Below are 20,360 nucleotides of genomic sequence, written 5' to 3' on the forward strand. Positions count from 1 at the left end.
GAAGTATTCCAGAGTACGGAGGTTGCGGGATGGAATGGTTACTCGAGGGGAAATGATCTGGAACGAAATGAGAGGCACAGTAACGGACATTCCACAAGATGGCAGCAGCGAAGCGCCGCTGCGGTAAAACACCAATGAACAAGATTATCCAAGATGGCGATATTTGCGTGGCTGCTTCATAGTACGTTAACTGATAGCAGAAGATAACCCGTGGGGGAGCGAAATGTATGTGTTGTACTGTTTTAATGGCACGATTTGGATTCGTTGGTGGTTTAAAATATGGTATTAAAATGTAGCGCCTTGCTTTCCGGCTCCTCGCCGCTCTCTCTTGCTAGCTTAAATGCGTTATGCTAATGCTGGGCCGCGGCGGTGCTAAGCTAACGTTAGCCCGGTGATGACGAGCACTGTTGTTGTTTGTTGGAGCGAAATAATGAGATAACGTTACGTATATAGACTGCAGACTTAGCCTGATGGACCTCAAACTCCACTAACTCTATTAACGTGATCGACATCGTTGGACGCCGTGTCCCGTGTTTATTGGATGATGACACGTTAAGATGCAGATGGTAGATCAAATTGCGAGTGTTAAGGGCATTACGATCTCCCATTGCTTTGTGTGAGATGTGGGTGTCATGATAGATGGTCCAAAAGATATTTGCAGGTTTGAAACACCCTGTTTCGTTGCAAGCCATTTTCCTAAACTGTACCAAAGCACACACTAATCTGAAATGTGTCTGAAATGTGTCCATTGGAGTTTTACTTCTGCTCCCATTATTATACATATATCTTTTTTTTTTTTTTTAAACATACCACAGACAACATGTCAATGCAGGGCATGGAAAAGATTGCCTATTTTTACATTTCCCCTTCACACTAATTTGTGAGAGTTATATAATATAATAATATATATATATAACCCGCCCACATGCATTTATCAGTCACGATTCTTCAAAGCAGGTGAGGATGATCAGGCTTTGGAACTGGGCTGGAGAAAGTCCCGGTGGGGCTGTTCCACGTCAGGGGAACGCAACTAGTCTGAATAGATATTATACATTTCAGTCTGAGGATGGTACTTGAGGATAAGTCATGGTTCCTTAACATTGAGGGGATTCATTTACTCAGCATGAATTTGTTCACTTATTTCTTGGCAACCCACCATAGATTTAAAGGTGTACAGCATATCCATGGAGCAAAGTTCTATATGGCCGACTGATGCCGCCGCCGTTAGTTCCTGTCTGATGATACTCGATGATGATGATGATAATGAGCCGTAGCAATACTTCCTTTTTAGTTCTGTCTATAGCTTTTGTGGATTTTATCAAGACTTTGGACTAGAGCTGCATGGATTGGTTGATAGATTACAAAGCTGTTGATTTGATTCACAGAACCAGCCGTTGTCACTCTCTCTTGCTCGGGACGGGGGTTTCCGTGAAATGCAAAGACTAAATGAATCTGTGTTGCAGCCATCCTTTTGAATTCAAGATTCAGTATTTTTTTAAATGATGGAATAAAATATTTTAAATTGATCATACCTGTTTTATTATTTATTTGGGAGACCTACAATAAATCAAATATATTTTATGAATTAGTATATATTTATTAATACAAATATATAGTTTGGGTATTCCTTCTTGGGATTCTTTTTCTTTTCCCTTAAATATTTTAAGGGATCTTCCACAGGTCAATTCAGCAGTAGATACATTAAATTACATTTCTGGTCTCTAAAATCAATTATAAAACATTGATATTATAAAATAAATAATATAAAGAATTCTAGGATTGAGATCCATCATCACTTTTATTTGGGTTTAAAAATTACTGGATAAACTGGAATCATGATTGGCATTGTGCCTGCCCCAAATTATTTATGCTTACTAACTTTTGGCACAGCATGCAATTCACTTAAACCACCACAAAGGAAATCCTCTGATTGTTACTAATTTTTTATTAATATAACGTTACAACCTAAGGTGAGCTTCCAGCCCTAGTGTCAATCTTGTCCCTCCCTTCCACACTATTTCTAAAACTAAAAATCTCAAATGATTTGATGGAATTGATGGAGGGGAAGAGCTGATTCATGGTAATACACTGTTCTTACATTGAGAACATGTAACTCTTTCTCTCCACACTAATGTACTTTGATCGTTGTCCTCTACCTGCCTTTTTTCTGTAGTTTCCTGCATGATTTTAGGATATGTTGAACTGTCTCAGCCTCAACATTAAAATCCTTTCTTTGACATTGTATTTATTTTTACATGATCTGTTTTCTTTTGGCAGATTCCCCTTGCAACAAACTCTTCTCCTGGTGGCATTTGGCTCCCCACCACTCCCCAACTTTGTCAAGATATTTTTAATAACAGCTATGTGAACACGGCATCGAGAAAACTCTGGATTGCATTCAAGATCTGAACTTGGATAGCGTGACTTCCACCAATTAGCCAGTGAAATGAGTTCTTCAGAAGAGGTGAGATCAACAATATCCAGTATTTTTGTCATTACCAAAAACTCTAGCCCTGTCATCATCTTGTCCAATCATGTACTATTTCTCAGTCTGTTTGAAACAGAAAAGCAGTTGCAATATTGATGGTATAAAAATATATTGAAATCTATCACTGATTTACACAAAGCAGACTGAGTAATTAGGAAATGAAAATGTAGGTACATCTGCTAAATTTTGTTTGGACTCTAACAAGGTCCAAACAAATGTTCTGAGGAAAATGCAAAGCGACACAGCTTAGCAGTGGGAAGATGTATTGCATTACTTCATTGTTTCCAGTCAATATCAGAGACCAAGACAAAAAGGGACCTTAACCACCACCATTCATCAAGGTTGCCTTTCATATCAATTTCTCCACTGACATTTATCTCTCTCTTTTTCCTCAGTTGAAACCGAAGGACACAGACAGCAGCAGATCCCACCAGTGTCCGAAGTGTAGGAAATCTTTTAGTCGGATTTGCAGTCTAAGGAGACATGAACTCACTCACACAGCGGAGAAACTGTACACCTGTGAACAATGTGGCATCAGTTTCAGCCAACTAACAGTCTACAATAGACACTTGGAGACACATACTGAAGAAACTACATTCTGCTGTGAACAATGTGAAAGGCATTTCAGTGACCAGAGTTCATATAGAAAACACCTGCGCGACCACACTGGACCATACCAGTGTGACCAGTGTGAAAAGACCTTCAGTTACTTCAGTATTTACAAGATACACATGCGTGTCCACACTAAAGAAAAGCCATACAGCTGTGATCAGTGTCCGAAAACGTTTAGCTTTTTAAGTTCATACAAGCGGCACCAGCTGAGCCACACCGGAGAGAAGCCGTACCAGTGTGACTTTTGTGGAAAGAGTTTTACGCAGTCCGGGCATTTCAGTCTGCATCTGCGTAACCACACTGGAGAGAAACCATACGAGTGTGACCAATGCGAAAAGAGTTTCAGTGACCTAAGTAGTTACAAGATACATCTGCGTGTTCACTCAGGGGAGAAACCATACTGCTGTAATCAGTGCGGGAGAAGTTTCTCTCAGTTGGGTAATTACAAATCACATTTGCGTATCCACACCGGGGAAAAACCTTTCCGCTGTGAACTATGCGATAAAAGCTTCTCAATTTCCAAAACGTATAAACAACATGTGCGTACGCACACGGGGGAGAAGCCTTACCAGTGCAAAGAATGTGGGAAAGGTTTTGGTCGTCTAAGTAATTACATGCGTCACCTTCGTGTCCACACGGGAGAGCAACCGTACAGCTGTGACCAATGCGGGAAATCTTTCAATAGTTCATATAGTTACAGCCGGCACCTGCGTGTGCACACTGGAGAGAAACCGTACTGGTGTTCACACTGCAAGAGACTATTTACGCGATCTCAGTCCTTGAAGAAACACCGCTGTATTGCAATAGATGAAGACTACATGGATGAGCGAATGGATAACAGTCCAATGGTGTGTAAGAAAGAAGCACAACTGAGTTGCTCACCAACAAACGACGACCTACAAACAACAACAAAATAAGCTACTGCACGGTTACAGTCGCTAGGGGATGTGTCGCAAGTGTGGCTTTGTTTGTGTTGGTAATAGTTTTTAGCAAACAGTGGAGCCTTATTACACAGACGAATAAGGTAAGGCTTTGTATACACTCAATAACTAAGAATATATACTAATTGTTGTTTTTGTTCTTTTCATGGAACTTTTCTTCAAGTAATCTAAAATACATCAGCAAACCTTACTTAAATCATGTCTCTTTTCTGCATACTTTCAAGTTAGAGTTGGAAAAAAATAAGTTTTTATGTGTATGGCACATTTCTTACAAGACATGCAGCCCAAAGAGCTTTGAAGTAAAACGAATTCATCAAAAACAATGTTAAAAAGTGAGTTGAGTCACGTTATCCTGAATCATCTTTTTGAAAAGCTGTTTTTTAAACCATCAACTATTTAAGTAAAATACTAGCTTTCTAATTGTGAAACACCAAGCCCATGTTAACATTTGATATCATAATGTGACACTAATTTTCATAATTAGGATTTTTTTGAGACTCAGCCTCATTGATGCCTGTCAAAGGTTTAATTATGTCATTCTAATTTTAAAAGCAGTCAATTACCTGAAACACATCAGCTAATACTTAAAACACTTCAATATTGACTGACTTGTACTTGTGTATATTATACTATGTGGTGCTTTTCTGTACATAGTGGCTGACAAATTAAGTAATAAATGGAATATATTAACAATTGATGGAATACTCTTGTTTGAAATAATGGTTTTAATTGCATGTGCAATTTTTCATTCATTTATTTACCTACATTTTTTGATAATTTATGATACACCGACTTGACTAAACTATTAAATTGCGTCATGTCTTATCGTTCTTACTGGAACTCGGCTCTTATTATTCAATAAAATCCCCTGCATTCATATTTTTGCCATATTGATGTCATTTTTAGCCTTTGCTATACAAGCAAAGACATTCAGGTAGTCCTGTATTACAACGCATGCCTGCGGCTCTCCATCGTCTTGAAATACGTCACCGCCTGCTCAAAATAACTATCGGCCATGGAACCAGGACCATCCCCGCTGTGGTGCCCAGGCCGGTCTCCGCTCCGCAGCCTCTGTTCTTGCATCAAAATCATTGCAATATTTAAAACCACATGGTCACATTTCACACAAAAAAAATCCTCATCATCTTGTCAGGCATCAAGCAACCAAACAGCGCCATGTGAGGGGCTCACGTGCGGCCAGCTGTGGGCGGTGCTTGGACGTGTGCAAAACGTCATTAAGACGCGACGGTTTGTTCCGAACAACAACTCGTGAACAGGTTAGCGTAGATACTTCTAAAGCACCAGTTCTATCAGAAACTGGAGAGCCGTTATTTGTTGAAAGAAGAGCAAATGACTACAGTAAAAGGCTTGACTCGATGGCAAAGAGGTTCCTGCTCCTCTGCCGACCTGCTTCTGGAAGAGCTTGAGTGACAGATTGTTCATCCAATCACCTGGAAGTTGCTTTTTTTTTCATGGAACTCCATAGTTGCTTAAATTATTCACAACACGTCAACGCACCAGAGCACATACTCCTTCTTACATCATGAACACAGTGCTATTTATTTGGACTAAATTTGGACTAAATCTACCGCAAACACTTTACCCCATTGATATGCTCTTTTACAAACTAAATTGATGCAGCATTTTCCAGATGTCTTTGTTTTGAATAAATGGGCTTGGAACTGACTGAATAAGACAATACGACGAGAACACCTCATTTATCCTTTAGACAAGGTTAGGCAACTTATAATCATTTGGAAAAGATCCAGATTGCGCTATAGATTAATTGTCATGACTTGGTCCTCAAATGCATGCACACAAGCACAGTCAAACCCTACTAATCTTTAGTCTGTAAGGTGTAATTTATCAACTACAGAAATGCACCAACAAGACACACCTCTGGCAAGAACTAAATGCAGTTTTTTTAAATATTCCAAAAATTAAGTTAGTACAAAATTCAACATGCTTGCTGGACCCCAAGGATATACATCATACGTTTTAGTGAGTGACACTGAAGAATATCAGAACCTTTATTAGTTTACAAAAACTCCACAGTGGAGCTTTAATTGATGGTCCTCATGAGGATCTGAATGACAGTCTCCTACATAATAGTCAGATGCACCACAGACCTGTACACTAGTTCATCCAAAGAGAGCTGCCACCCTAAAGACTAACCTCCACAGAGTGCATCCAATGGGGACTCTGGCTGTGACTGGAAACTGTCAGCAAATATTTTACAGTAGACAAGAAAGGATGAAAAGTTCAGTGCGTCTCACGCTTCCTTCAACGTTTCGTTACTGTAATCTGATTCGAGCGGTTATGGTGTAATTTCTAGGTATAAAATCTGGAACATTGCAGAAGGTTGCCAGATTGCCAGGTTAACATTCTGATTTAAGGGGTGGGGGCGGTAGCCTCCAGGTTGACCGCATGGTAAGTCTATGGCGCCCTTCTATGCACTGCCTCTCCCAAACCTTTTGCACTTGTGCATTCGGTGCGAGACTGGTAACAGGTTTGGTTAAGTTTAGGCACAAAAACCTCTCAGTGGATTTTAGGATATGCAAGTGGCAAGGAAATATAGAATGAACAATGCTCTCCTCCGTCAAATTCACAACCCAGGCATGTTTAATATATAATGAAAAAGGTCATATCGCACAGAAGCTATGTGTTAATATTTGTAAAAAAAAACAACAAACACACTTTTTGGGGGGTCCAGTAATCCAATACTTAATTTGCTCTGTTGAAAGGCAACTAAAAATATGTTGTTCGAAAGTGATGAGTTTAATAGAAAATGAAACTGAAATTATACCAGAAGCAAAGCTGTAAGTGAAGGTGATCATGTCCACATTCCTCCCAGTGCTTGTCATGTTTGGGGGCAATCCCGTGGCAACTCCATGTCACATTATAACAACATCAAAATACCTCTGATAATTACAACATGTGGTCATTGAAAAAATGATACGAGACCATTAGAAGAAAAGGAAGTAGATCCCTTGACATTTTCTGCTCAACTTAAACCAGACGTTGATCACGTCTTGGGCATTTAATCATGTTGCGTGAGAAGCTTTTCAGCTACCGGCTTGCTTCTAACTAACAGCACAAATAACAGCTCCCTGGTGAAAGAAAGTAGCAGATTTGAGTTCTTAAAAACATACACTATACATAACAAGAACCACATTAATACTGCAATTAATATTGTTAATATTATTCTTATTACTATCATTATTAAACACTAAAATGCAGCCAGGGACAAAGCTTCAGGCTGACAAGTTTATCTGAAAGAAAAAACCCAAAGTGACATGCAAAAGTTCTCATCGTCCTCTTCATCTCCGTTGCCATCATCAGTGCAGTATATTAATTAGTAGAAAGGTCTTTTTTCACAGTTTCTTGTCCACCTCACAGCAGTGAGAGCTCCTACTGGCTCAGGTTTCAGTATCAGCAGCTGCCATTGGCTGAGCATGGAAAGCTCTGATTGGTTCTCAGTCTGTTTGGCACTTCATCCAGTTGGCATCAGAACTCATTTGACAATACGATGTGCCGCCTGTGCACAAGCAAAATGTGTGGCTCTGACTGTATATAAGTGTGTAGTGATATGTATATCTGATTGAGGGTGTGTCTTTTTGTCTGTATGGGTGTACTGACCTACAGACAGGGATGGGCAACATGTCTGACCGGTATTTAAAGTATTATATTTATATGAACATACATATATAGAAACTGACCCTCCTGGTGTCAGAGTGGCGTTATCTTGATCTAGAGAGATCACAGTGGCTTGTTTGGGCGCTGTTAGGGTAGACTTTGTGTCGATTTCTCACTTAGAAACTGGTATTAATTCACCTTCTTTCCCATCCTCTTGCTGTTTAATAAGAACAGAGGATCTCCACATACGGTTGAAGTTTTAATCAAGCTAACTGGGACTCAATGGTCTGGATTTCTTTACGCTAAATTTAAAATAGGATGAGAATTAGTTTTTCAAAGATCTTTCTGCCCACAGAGGGGACAAACCGAACACACCACAAGGGCACTGTGCCTTTAACGTTAGCTCGCTTAAGACAATGCAAATTTGTCTCTTTGTGTATCTACTTGCAACACGTCACATGCAGACAAAGAGGAATGATGCAGTCAGAGAAAAAGCTCTCTAAGTAAATTATGAATATTTTTAAAACAACCTGCACCTGGCCTGAAGCTTCACCTGAAGCAATGGTCTGAAACAGAACTGGAACCTGTTACAGCTGGCATGTGGCTCAAACAAATTACACCGTAATTAAACACTGGCATTAATTAAAGTGGTGCGTTTCTATCATATTTGACCAGGTTTAGATATTGCTACGTCCCCGTCAATCACCTGTCTGATGGCTGACCCGTCTCAATAAAATATTTATATAATAAAAAATGCAAATAAATATAATTCTGTTGCTAATATTCGGTAGTACCAAAGTAGTATAACAGTAATTTTACATGAAGTTTAATGGCTACAATGCCATTTTAAAATATGGGTTGTGTGTTTCGCAAGGCCAAAACAATCATTTTTTTTATGTTAAGCTATTATGCATAAACAGGTTAGTAAAAGTGGTTAAAGACACTATAAAATGTTTTAATGGAGTACTGCTAAATGCAAAGTATCACCACTAACTAAATGCTAATTTATCAAATGCGGTAGTATATTTTTGTATGGATATATTTGAAATATATTATTTTTACTTTTAATCCTTTAATCGATTTGTCATCCTTACCAGTGTCCTTGCAGCAGTCTAAATGTTGCTTTTGTTTGATGCTCTTTGGTGCTACAGGTCGGTGTAACCGTCAGAAATGCTAACATCCTTCAAAAACGGGCTTAAAATGTGAAAGCTACCAGATTTGGCCCATCCCTGTATATAGTGTATAGATTCATTCTGGGGGTTTTGTGTGTGTATTTATATGTATGTGTGTGTGTGTGTGTGTGTGTGTGTGTCAGTCCATGCATCTCCTGGGTCTCTACTAATTAGGGATATTCAGGCAGAAAAAAACAAACAATTAAGATCAATAACATCATTATCATTATTTGCTATTACAATTACTATTTTGTCATGGATGCAATTTTTCAGGACGTCAGGTTTTTTTCATTGCACTTGAACTCATTTAAACAAGATTCTAGTTTTAGACCCACAATGCCTGATCACATCCCTGATTAATGTTGTTATTGCGTTAACGTCAGCATCACTGTTGTCCTTAGTTTCTATAGCCTCCATGGCGAACATCTACGGAACAATGATGTGTGTTTGTTTAGAAAATTGTCCACTGTGCTTGATTGTTTTTCAGGAATTTGTATATGACCAACCATCTTTCTCGTTGACGGTCGAGTGATTTCGCTTCGTTGGTGGGCAGGTCTTTGCTAAAGCCTGACAGCCAAGCGGTGGGAGGACAACATCTGTCCAGTCTTTTTCGGCCAGATGTTAAATAGCAGATCAGGAGTCCTCAAAGAGAAATGATTGGCTAAACTCCGGATTGAGAATCAGGGCGGATCACCAATGTTGAGTGGTTAGTGGTCACCTGAAGGAGATGACAATCATTTCCACTCACTTTCAGAGGGGAAGGGAGGATGTGTGTTGATTGGCTGTAAGGCACTGGCTCGGGTGTGGTCAGGACATATCAGTCATGCTGAGGCTCATGGGTAATCCTGGACGGAGGTAAGCCACCGGGACACGACCATTCTCACTAGTCGATCCTGTGATGGATAGACGAGCTTTGGAGCGCATTGCATCTGTGAATTTCATCTGTACAAGGAAAAAATATGTTAATCGCGTTTTAATCATCAAACACCAAAACTAGATACACAGCTGATTCTGGCTGACCATCTGTGCTGATAGAAAGTTAACCTTGAAGGAATGGTTCATTGTTTTGGGAAACAAACATATTTGAGAAGACTGAGAGGAAAGCACAGCACAATTGAAGCATACAATTGTTAAATTGTTAAAATCATCAATCAATCTTGTGATAACAAAAGAGTAATTTGAATAGAAAAGCTATCTCATTCTGGTGACCCTTGAGAGTATCAAATCAAGTGTGAGCCCACTGAAAGAACGTTCTTGCAGAGACAGAAACCATTTACTCATTTACAATCTTTCCCATGACACTTATTCTGAATCAATGATATATTGATCGGTTGAATGGATCGTTGCGAGTTAACCAACCTCCTTTTAAGTATATTTTACATTTTCTGTATTGAAGAATTGCTGTTTCTAACTGGACCCAACACATTTCCCAATGACAGACGTAAACGTCATTTAACCGATGAGACAGAAGGAGAGAAGCAGAAAAACATAGTAAAGAGAAAAACGTGCAATCAAGAAACAGAGAGCGGGCAAAATGCCTATTAGGTGACTTGCATATATGGTAATGTACCTAATTTCTCTCGTTCATCATATGATGATATTCATCATTGCTTTCCTATCGGCTGAATCACTCAGCACAACACAAATAATATGCAATCCAAAAAAGCCAGTAATTAGCTTATTGAAAGATACAATAACCTTAGTTACTTCAGATGCATCTGAGCATAATATAAGCTTGAAACTACTTCCAGATAACTGCTAAGAGTCTCTCTTTGTGGAAGTCTTATTTAAAAGAAACCACAGTTTTAAATCTGTATTTAGGTGGAAAAATTATGACACAAAAAAGGTAACTGTTCAGATCAGATTTCCATCATATTTGGTGAAATTCGTAATTACAAGCAGGATTACCATTGTTTGATAAAGAACAATAGGCTGCTAGATGTAGAGCAATTAAAGACACGAAGCGGGTGGTGTGGCCCAAATGAGTGAAAAAGTCCCTATTACTAAGTACTTATATTTGTTGACGTTTAGCTTTTCAAAAAGTTTGGCACACACCTTTTAACAGGGCGGTAGAGCAGCAAATGTACCATAAATTACTCATTTATAACACAATGTCGATAAAACAAATAATTTCTAGGGGGAGGACATCATAAATATGACATCCAGACATTCAGAGCTTCATTCAAAAACCTCAACAAATCTTTGAATACTACTCAAAATCTCAAAATCAGGTAACAATAATGTGCCAAATGATCTGATGTTTTCCCTTCAACCAAAAAAAAGTTTTTTTTCTCTTGTTATTATTGCGGTAATCGAAAAGTAGTGGAAAGTAATCTGTTTACAACACTTTAACATTGTGACTTCACTGCATTGTTCATCGGACACATTGTCTGATTTGCAGTATGAGGCCATCGCAAAGGGCCCGAGCAGAGCCTGTCTGCTCCCGGGGAGTTTTCTACAGCGGCATTACCTAGAAACAGATGGCTCAGGAAGACTGCTCCCTGAGCCAGAGTGCTTTCGGAAGGCTCGACCTTCAACTCTGCTAAATCTTAAGGATATTCCATATGATTAACCCAGATACAACAGCTGGGAAATTTCTAAGAAAATGTATTTCGATGCAAGAAAAGTGTGTTTCCTAGCACTTACTCTCCAAATGTGGCTAATTATTGAAGGGTTGAGTACTGGACCTGACGACAAAATGCACAACTGAGTCTCAGTCAGTAGTTTCCATCACGCAATCATCCCAAGAAAGTCTGGTGTGTTCTCATTTGAGGCCGATGGAAAACGTTTTCTTCGCCTGTTGTACTTTAGTATTAGTTTTGTAATAGTAAACCAACCAATCAGAGCATAAGCTCTCTTGTCCTCGTGTAGGACATCCCACGTGTTGTAAAGGATAAATCAATTCAAAAGGAATGAGTGATATTCATCACTGTACTGCAGTGGTACTACGCATAATTGTTCAACCAAGAATCAACCAAGTGTTTGATGATGCTGCGAGTCCGAAGCATCCCATCTTCAAAATGAAATTGTGGGCCCGCCTACTGAAAAGCTGACATATTACATATTACAGATGGCAGCGATTGGCCAATGAGGTAGTCCATTAAAGAGCATGATTGGCTAGAAAGTAAGAAAGGAGGTGCGGGGAAATTAAAAAAGGGGAAAGTGGAGGTGGGTAAGAGGACAAGAAAGAGAGGAGAGGAGAGGAAAGGAAAGGAAAGGAAAGGAAAGGAAAGGAAAGAAAGAAGGAAGGAAGGAGGAAAGGAAAGAAGCAGGGAAGGAGTGCAGAAAGGGTAGAGGGTGCGGCTAACGGAAGAGGAGAGGTCAGGAGAGGTGAGAAAAAAAGGGATAGAGGAGGTGAGCAAGCTGTTGGGTAATGGGTGAACAAAGGAAAGGAGTTTCACAGCCATTTACAGTTTTGACAAAATACCTTGTATGCAGGAGACATTATTATTGTCTTCATGTTACTTTTGTTCATCAAGGACAACTGCTGCATTCACATCATTGCATGAATATGCCGTAGATCGTACCACTTTGCAATGCCAGCCAGCCTCAATGGCCACTTTTGACTTATTGTAGGGAAAATGCTGATAAGCAAAAAAACATCCATGTATATGGACATTAATGAAATCATACGCATTGGTGGGGTTTCACAGGTCATCCTGTTGATTGATTGTTACGTCTAACACCACCACCGATGAATTGGAAACAAATCAGCAGCTTGGAGTCTTGCTGAACTGAAACTTGGTACCCTTCTCCCTGGACAGTGGGAGATCAGTTTTATCCTCCAAAGGCAAACAGAAGGTTTGTTTAAATATGAGCAGCCTATAACGTTGCCTTAGTGGCTGTGGCAGTGATGGATGCATTTAAATGCGTTTAAATGATGGGTTTAATTCTTCAAGCAGTACTTGTAACATTTTGGCCCAAACGCCACTGTACCTTCCATGCACAACCATAAAGTGAATGCAGCTGTTGTTCGATGGTATCAATGGAAGCCAATTGAAAGTGAATTGTCTAAACTTTGTCTATGACTGTGAGGTTAGGAAATTCGTAGCCATCAATCATCGCTCTCCTACCCGTGTTAGATCTTGACACTCTCAATGCCGTAAACGTTGTAGCCCTCCTTATAGGTGGCGTAGTTTGGCTGGTGGCTGGGTGACAGCACGTTGAAGTTGGGGGCATGTTGAGGAGAGGACAAAGTGTGTGTGTAGTTTCCTGTGTGCTGGGGGGACGACAAGGTGTTGGCTGCCACCTTCATAATAAACAAATAAAGTCATGGTTATTACTATACTGATTGTAGCAATGACGACTCGGTATCTGCGCGATCGTAATGACTAATTCAACAATAGCTCAAGTTCTGACAGCACCAATGGCAGATAACTGCCGAAGCATTATGGGTTTGCAATACAATACGGTGTGAAAGGAATAGAAAGAGATAGAGAGAGAATGGCCTTTTGAGACCTGAGATAAAGAATCCTGTTAGTCTTTTTAAAGTAAATGACAACAGCATATGTCTTCTTCAAAGCTTAAATGTCATGCCGGAAATAATGAATGAAAACAAATAAAAGATGACAATTACATTATGACAGAAATGCATTCTGACTGCCCACTTAAGTGAATTGCCTAAATTTCCGTATAAATACAGGAATAATTATGAATAAGACAATATTTACTAGTTGCAAGAACAACAAGCTATTAACCAATATCTGTAAAGAAAATGCATTTTCCTGAAAAGTAATTGCAAGCTTTAAAAACCTTCCCATAAAATGTCTCATTTGCACCAATGGCCGTTTAGCCCGTTAGTCCTTTTGCAAATATAATGCAATATAGTATAGTAGGAGTGGTAATTTTGTGGAAAAGCTTTAAAAACATGCACTGTACACTAATCACTCAAAATAACCGCTCAAAATAAACAGTGTTGAATACCAACAGTTCTAAACCTTAAGTTTTCTGGTCCTCTCTAAAAACACCAAATCAGTGAAATGGCAAGGAACCTTGATTAATAAAGAACCTTGGTGGTAAACCAGAAGTCATTGCAGGCCGGAGGCAGTAGTTTGTAAATGCTTTGGAGCGGACAGACAGAGAGTGAGAAGATGAAAACATTAGTCTGGATATATACTGATGATGTTAACTTCAATAATAAGGTGTAAATCTCTTGCGTTTGGTGTGAATTTAAGGTGAGATTCCTAGTTGTACAGTTCAGATTTCCTATACACATTATTTGCTGATGAATTAAGTCAACAGAGTTACATTTAATGGAGTCTACTTCATCAGCCGTAAAAAACTGGCAACTGACTGGTAACTTAATAAATGGATGATATCAAATAGACACTGGCATACTATTTCTTATTACATTGAATGCACTTCTATATTAATGGATTTCACATATATCACATTAACCACACCGGATTTTCCCTTTGTTATTGTCCGACCAGAAGGCATTTGTTCAGACTCAGTATTTTTTTGTCAATAATCTTTAAAGTAGCAGATCTAAACTATAAAACTAATTACTACTTTAAAAAATGGAAGCTACCTTCATTTTTTTGGCCTCTGCACGGCTCTTGTAGCAAAACTCTACCAGCGCTACCATCATGGCCAGACCCAGACCTCCGACCAGGATGTAGAAGACTCCTGCTACGTTACTGAGGGACAGGGCGCTGGTCTTCTCCTAGTACACACACAAGCAAGAAAGGCAGCCAGACAGAGGAAAGGTTAGTTGGCTGTTGACATGAAAACAACTGACAGACTACCCGGAATCTCACATGTGCACACATTGAACTCATTATGAATACAGATTATTGGGACAACAAAGGGTACCAGACAACAATACTAAACCTGACCTGCACACACTTCAACCAATCTTACCTTTGATCAGTTTGTTTATGTGTTGATGTGTGTGTACCCTTTACGCAGTGAACTTTTTTCACTGATGGCACAGGAGTCCGCTTGTTACTTTGGTGTGTACAGTAGGATCCAAAATAATAGAAATCATGGAATCTGTTGTTCTATTGAATTCTTCCCAAAGGGCAAACGATGTGCGTAACACTGGACATTATCCTCCCTTTGTGACCTGGGATGAGGAGGGGCAGCCCGGCCTGCCGCCCATGTAGCTTCGAGCTGGAAATCCATGATTGCCGTTTAAAACTAAAAGCTTAGAATGAAAAAGCAGGTAATCAAAGAGTCTTTGTTCGCAGCCCTATGACTTTATGGACGCGGCAATGCTTAGGTCCTTCAAAGGCTGCAATTGGACAATCTCAGTTACTATTGTCTGTCTTAGCCCGCAGACAGGGGTTTACGCTCAGCAGAAAGCGTTATTGATGGGATATTGGCCAGCTATGAAGCTCGGCTACAGAGCTACAGAAGTGTAATTTAAACAATGCTTGCCTTTGTTCTTGAGAAACCTGTTCACTTTGACGACATGAAAATAAAAAGAATAAAATACATGCAAAATAACTCAAAATTACAATTATGAATATCAAGCAGCCACTCGGCTGGTTTAGGCATCATGGTAGCTATCTGCCAAAATGCCTTGGTCTCCAACAGATGATGCATGACTTGCATCTACATGGAACTTCTCCCTTCTGATGGGGTACAAGATGAAGCCCTGTTGTCAATGCAACTACCATATCAAGCGTCAAGGTGGTGTCATTTATGGGGACAACAAATGGCCCCACGACACATCACTAACAGGGATAATGCTACAAATAGTTCAGCAAGATAACCTCAATGGCCTCCATTGCACATACACTTGTCTTATACTACTAACCCATAGCATTATATTTTATTTTATTCCTCTTGCACTGTTGTTTTGTTGTCCATTGTCGAACTATCTGCCGTTATGCACCAACCAAATTCTGACATATTATGTCTGACATATTATGGAAATAGATGTTTTGTGATTCGTGATTCCTGATGATGACGACTCACAAAGCTGGAGCTGGCCGTCGTAATCCCAGGTCTTATGTGACTTTGTTCACATTAAATACTCGACCTGCGCATATGCACAAGATGGATAACATCCAGTGTTAAGCTGTGACTCCGGCGGTTACCCAGAACTCATTTACCTTTAATCTCCAAAATCGAGGGGAATTAGACAAATTTACTGTATAATCAATTAGTTAATAATTAGGTTGACGTTCCTCACTTACGTGTTGATGACACCTGATACACTTCTGTTTGCTAAAAACGCCTGCGATATGCCTGAAATGAGGTAAGTGGACCTGGGGAGTTAGTTCACGTACCAACACATTTCTATCTTACAAGAACCCCACATGGCTGAACACCAGTTTCAGCCACGTGACGAGAGCTTGAAGCTACAAAGGAGCTCTTTGCTGCCAGCAGCACTTCCTGATGGACCGCCGAACCACGGAGGACTGAAAACGAACCAGTTAGCGGTCACCTTCACAAAGTTCTTTTTATGCATCATATTGTTCTTAAAGATGCCTTGAGCTTGAGGTTACGGGAGTCATGGCATGGAGTCAGGCTAAGGAGTGGAATAATTAATACGAGATTTAAACAAAAAAGTAAACCAAATGTACATAATACAGTTGAGGTATGCAGGCAGTGTAAGGTTAAGGGTAATATTTTCCATGTAAAAGAAGCGAGGTTCCCCTAAAGGATCTGGGTGAAGCCTTGAGTCGATACACACACACCTAAACAACAACATAATGAAACAAAAACACATTGTCTTGATGCAACATACTCTCCAGAAAGTCTTTAACTCACAGGTCTGGTTCTCCCTTTCACTACAGCACATAATAACAGATTTGATTTTCTTGTACATGTATAGCTCTTAATTTGTAGACTCCAACATGGAAACTGTGTGTGTCAGAATCAGGTTTCAGACAGACGGTCAGACTTAAACAAAAGTGTTGAAACAGACAAAACAAACACATCAGTGAGCCTAACTGGCACAGTGAGTTTATCCTTTCAACACACTACTTGTTACTCTTCTTATCAACATTATACTTATAGAAAGCTGCACCCTCATGCTTTAACCTGGTGTTTCCTTAGCATTACACACAGTTGGAAATCATCTGCAATTAGCCATTCTGTACAAATTGGAACAACTTTAATCCTAAAGTACAAGCTATAGAACAAAGCAAAATGTGCACGTTGCATGTGTGAACAGACACTGTGTTTGATTGACCCACAGACATATAAAACTAACCTTATTGGTGGAGTCCTTGAAGCCACACTCTCCTTTATCGTACCACCACTTGTTTTTCATCTTGTCTAGGGTCCCTTGCTCATTCAGTTTCAATACGGCAAGGTTTATTGGAACTCTTTAATGGGAATAACATAAATAACATCATTATCAATGTTATCTTATGTTATTAGTGGGGCAGCAATTCTCACAATCTGGTCTAGTGACCGAGACAGGGCCCACTAATGTTTTTTTGCAGGGACTTCATTCGTCATGAAAGATACCAATGTTAAAGTTTGGCTTTACGATACCTCACCACATAACTTTCAAATCAAAGGCAGAGATGTCACATTAGAGGTTCATTTTGCAGAAGAAGGTCTCCTCTTCTCTATGGCCAGATGCTAACATGTTATATTGTGGAGATTATTTTAGCCACCAAGTGGAAGGAGTAGACGTTTAAGCCCGAAAAAAAAAACCCTGTAAAGAATGAAGTCGCCTGCTGCCATTGGCCCCTCTGTTTGGCCTCAGAGACAGAAAATGAGAGGTGCTGCAGTGAGAAAAACCTTCTGCTTTTTCAGCAGTAATATCCCTCCAGGCCAGAGCCATAGATAAACAGAGTTTGCCCAGGTTGCACAAACTCTTTATCAACAGCCCTTTCTCCTGCACTGTTGCTGCCATCTGGTATGAGGTCACCTGACCCTGACCTTGCCCCTGAAGCCTGCCCTAACCCTGACCTCAACCAAACAGGGTGCAACATATCTGTAGAAGAAGCAGCACAGACATCAACGCTACCTGCTGGTGGTGCTTATAAGACACTTCTGAATCTGGTATATGTAATAAAATTGAGCATTTTTTTTTTGGCGGGGGGTGGGGGGGGTTATTTGAAAGGCAATAGCTAAAGTACATTGGTACCTCCACATGTGGCGTTGTTACTGTGCTGCTTCTTTAGGTCATTTTTAACACCTGATAACCCAGAGTTACCTTCATGTTCGTGTGTTTTAGTGTGTATATGTGTGTGTGTGTGTGTGTGTGTGTGTGTGTGCATTAACCTTGCTCTCCCCTCCTCCGCTGCCGCATTCGCCCTTGTCATACCACCACTTGTTTTTCAGTTTGTCCAGCAGCCCCTGCTCGTTCAACTTTAACACCGCCAGGTTCACAGCATTTCTACATGAACACAGTGGCTGTTAGCAGTTCAGTTGTTGTCAACGTCAGTCCTCCTGCTGGTATGCATGTTAGCAGCATGAACTCTTAATCCTTAGCATAAACACAACATACACAGCTGAAACGCTTCTCTTTTCTAAGCAGCAAACTCATCAGCATTAGATTTAAGTAAGTAACCGTGGAAATAAAAAAGTCAAATATGGCTGTATTAGAGACACATTGTATGCTGTTAGAGAAGCATGGAGATGGGGTTGGGTTCTGATAGCCAGTCGTTGATTGATCATTTACAAATCTCTTATCGATTCCCTGCAAAATCCTTGGAACATTGAACTCGTGAAAATAATTGAGGTATTGGAATCTCAAACAGGAGAATTCCCTGACATAAAAGACCGTAAGTACGGGTTTAGGTCAAGTTTGTGATTACAGCAAGGGGTAATTATCATTTATAATAATAATATAAATGAACATATTGGCTCATATCTGGAGAATAGAGTTGTGTCATGTAAACTTTAGGTACATGCATGCTCAGTTTGCTCAGGCAGGTTAATATGTATTAATCAGAACTCTAGCTAATTGTATTAGGAAGCTTTTGATGAAACAGCAAAGGCTGCACCTAAATGCAAAAAAAATGTTTTTCAAAAGTGTTTGGTCTAACTACACTATTCTGAACGATACACCGTTTAGTCCTTTTATGTTTATCCAATTATATTCTAACATTTTTAATATGTTTAGTAACATTGTTTAGTTAGTTTAGTTTAGTTACATTGCCCTAAATTTAAACAGTTGCAGAACCATCCATTTATTTACAATTGTAGAAAACTGAGCCTGTCTGAATTAGAATCGATAAGAGATTTGAAATAATTCAGATTCAATAAGCTTGAAATATTGCATTCAGTTCCAAAAAACGCCAACAGATCCGAACCACATGTTAAATTATTTGCTTGCTTTGTTGACTCCACTATTCATTCTCCTCTTAGCCAGCTTCAGGGTTGTAATTCAGGGAAAACCTCTACATGAATCACTTTGAGCCTGGTAACAATCACTGATGCTGATTCTGGTCATTCATATTCATGGATCCTTTCATATCTCTGTAAGTCACTGAAAATGATTTTAAATGATTGCATGATTAGAGTAAATGATTTTAGCTTAGCAAAGGGAACGAGTGATGTATACTTTGGTGAGGCAGATAGATTTGGAGAAAATCAATTTTATAGCATACGTGTTAAGTCAAACTAAGGAATTACTTACTCAGAAATAATAGAATAGAATAGAAAGAAATAACCGCCACCAATGTGGTTAAGATTGAATGGATTTACTTAATTAACTATTTTTCAAAAATGTAACTATGCATACCTAATATTATGTATATTATGGTCATCTTTGAATCACATCAAATGTATGTCAAATTGTTGGTACAGCCAGTAATATTACAACTAGCATTTAACAATCTTTATGAAATTTGATTTGAAGAGTATGTATGTGTAAAGAGTTGGTAACGGAGTATCCTGGCTTGTGTAGCTTAACCAGTGTAATCATTTTGAAATGTAGGACGGTAACACACTCTCAAACAGTATTTTTTTTTTTTTCAAACTTAATTTGTTGTTTTCAATATGGCAACTGTCTTGGAAGCTCTTGTGACACCAGATTTGTCCGACACACCAGTCAAAGACCATATTTACACAGTCTCCAGATTGTGCTGAGTGTGAAAGAAATGAGCTTTTTACTGGTCAAATTCTATCACGCGTGATGCACAAAGGGCAGAAATGGATTTGCCCAACAACACAACCAAAGCCTCTTCAGCCCAGCCTTGGAGGGGGGAAGCTGAATGCTGGGTGGAGAAGCAAAGAAGACTTTGCAGCAGCAGTGCAGCAGAGGGAAGAGGTGCCAGAATGCAGGCAGGACAAAACTGAGACCCCTCGGCCTTAACTAAACCTGCCTTTGCTGCTGCACTGAATGGGAAATGTCATTTTTTTTAATGGATTCAGTGTCCATGTTGAAAAATAACAGCATCAGAATAGTTTCCTACAGTGAGGATTATTCGATTTGCAGTCTGGGATTCTGTGATAAACCATCCCAGGGATCTGTCTCCCTTCTTTATCAGGGGGAAAGTTTCAAAATGCCTACCCCCTATCTGCCTACAGTGATATCTGTTGTTACATGTGAGTCTTCATATGATGAGGGATTTTCAACATCTGGTAGCTTTAACC

The 20,360-nt window shown here is 39.5% G+C and overlaps 2 protein-coding genes across 5 annotated transcripts in view; one reads left to right on the top strand and one right to left on the bottom strand.

Annotated features, from left to right (window-relative positions):
• The first annotated feature begins 94 nt into the window (after positions 1–94).
• On the top strand, positions 95–4,734 carry LOC120824720 (uncharacterized). Its single transcript, XM_040185702.2, has 3 exons — positions 95–225; positions 2,278–2,464; positions 2,884–4,734. The coding sequence occupies exons 2-3, from the start codon at positions 2,447–2,449 to the stop codon at positions 4,015–4,017; spliced, it is 1,152 nt and encodes a 383-aa protein (XP_040041636.2). The 5' UTR covers positions 95–225; positions 2,278–2,446; the 3' UTR covers positions 4,018–4,734.
• A 1,303-nt stretch (positions 4,735–6,037) lies between these two features.
• The window catches only part of LOC120824716 (glutamate receptor 2), a 35,476-nt gene continuing 21,153 nt past the window's right edge, over positions 6,038–20,360 (bottom strand). Inside the window, exons 17-20 of one of the 4 annotated variants that reach the window (XM_040185690.2) lie at positions 18,042–18,156; positions 14,380–14,514; positions 12,923–13,098; positions 6,038–9,791 (exon numbers count right to left, since the gene is read on the bottom strand). In XM_040185690.2, the coding sequence (XP_040041624.1) occupies positions 12,928–13,098; positions 14,380–14,514; positions 18,042–18,156 (421 nt within the window). In that variant the 3' untranslated portion in view covers positions 6,038–9,791; positions 12,923–12,927. Of the gene's footprint in view, positions 9,792–12,922; positions 13,099–14,379; positions 14,515–17,016; positions 17,132–18,041; positions 18,157–20,360 lie in introns of all 4 variants that reach the window. The other 3 variants (XM_040185691.2, XM_040185692.2, XM_040185694.2) reach the window with 3 other exon arrangements.

The sequence above is a fragment of the Gasterosteus aculeatus genome, chromosome 9, assembly GCF_964276395.1.
Source record: "Gasterosteus aculeatus chromosome 9, fGasAcu3.hap1.1, whole genome shotgun sequence".
Taxonomy (NCBI): domain Eukaryota; kingdom Metazoa; phylum Chordata; class Actinopteri; order Perciformes; family Gasterosteidae; genus Gasterosteus; species Gasterosteus aculeatus.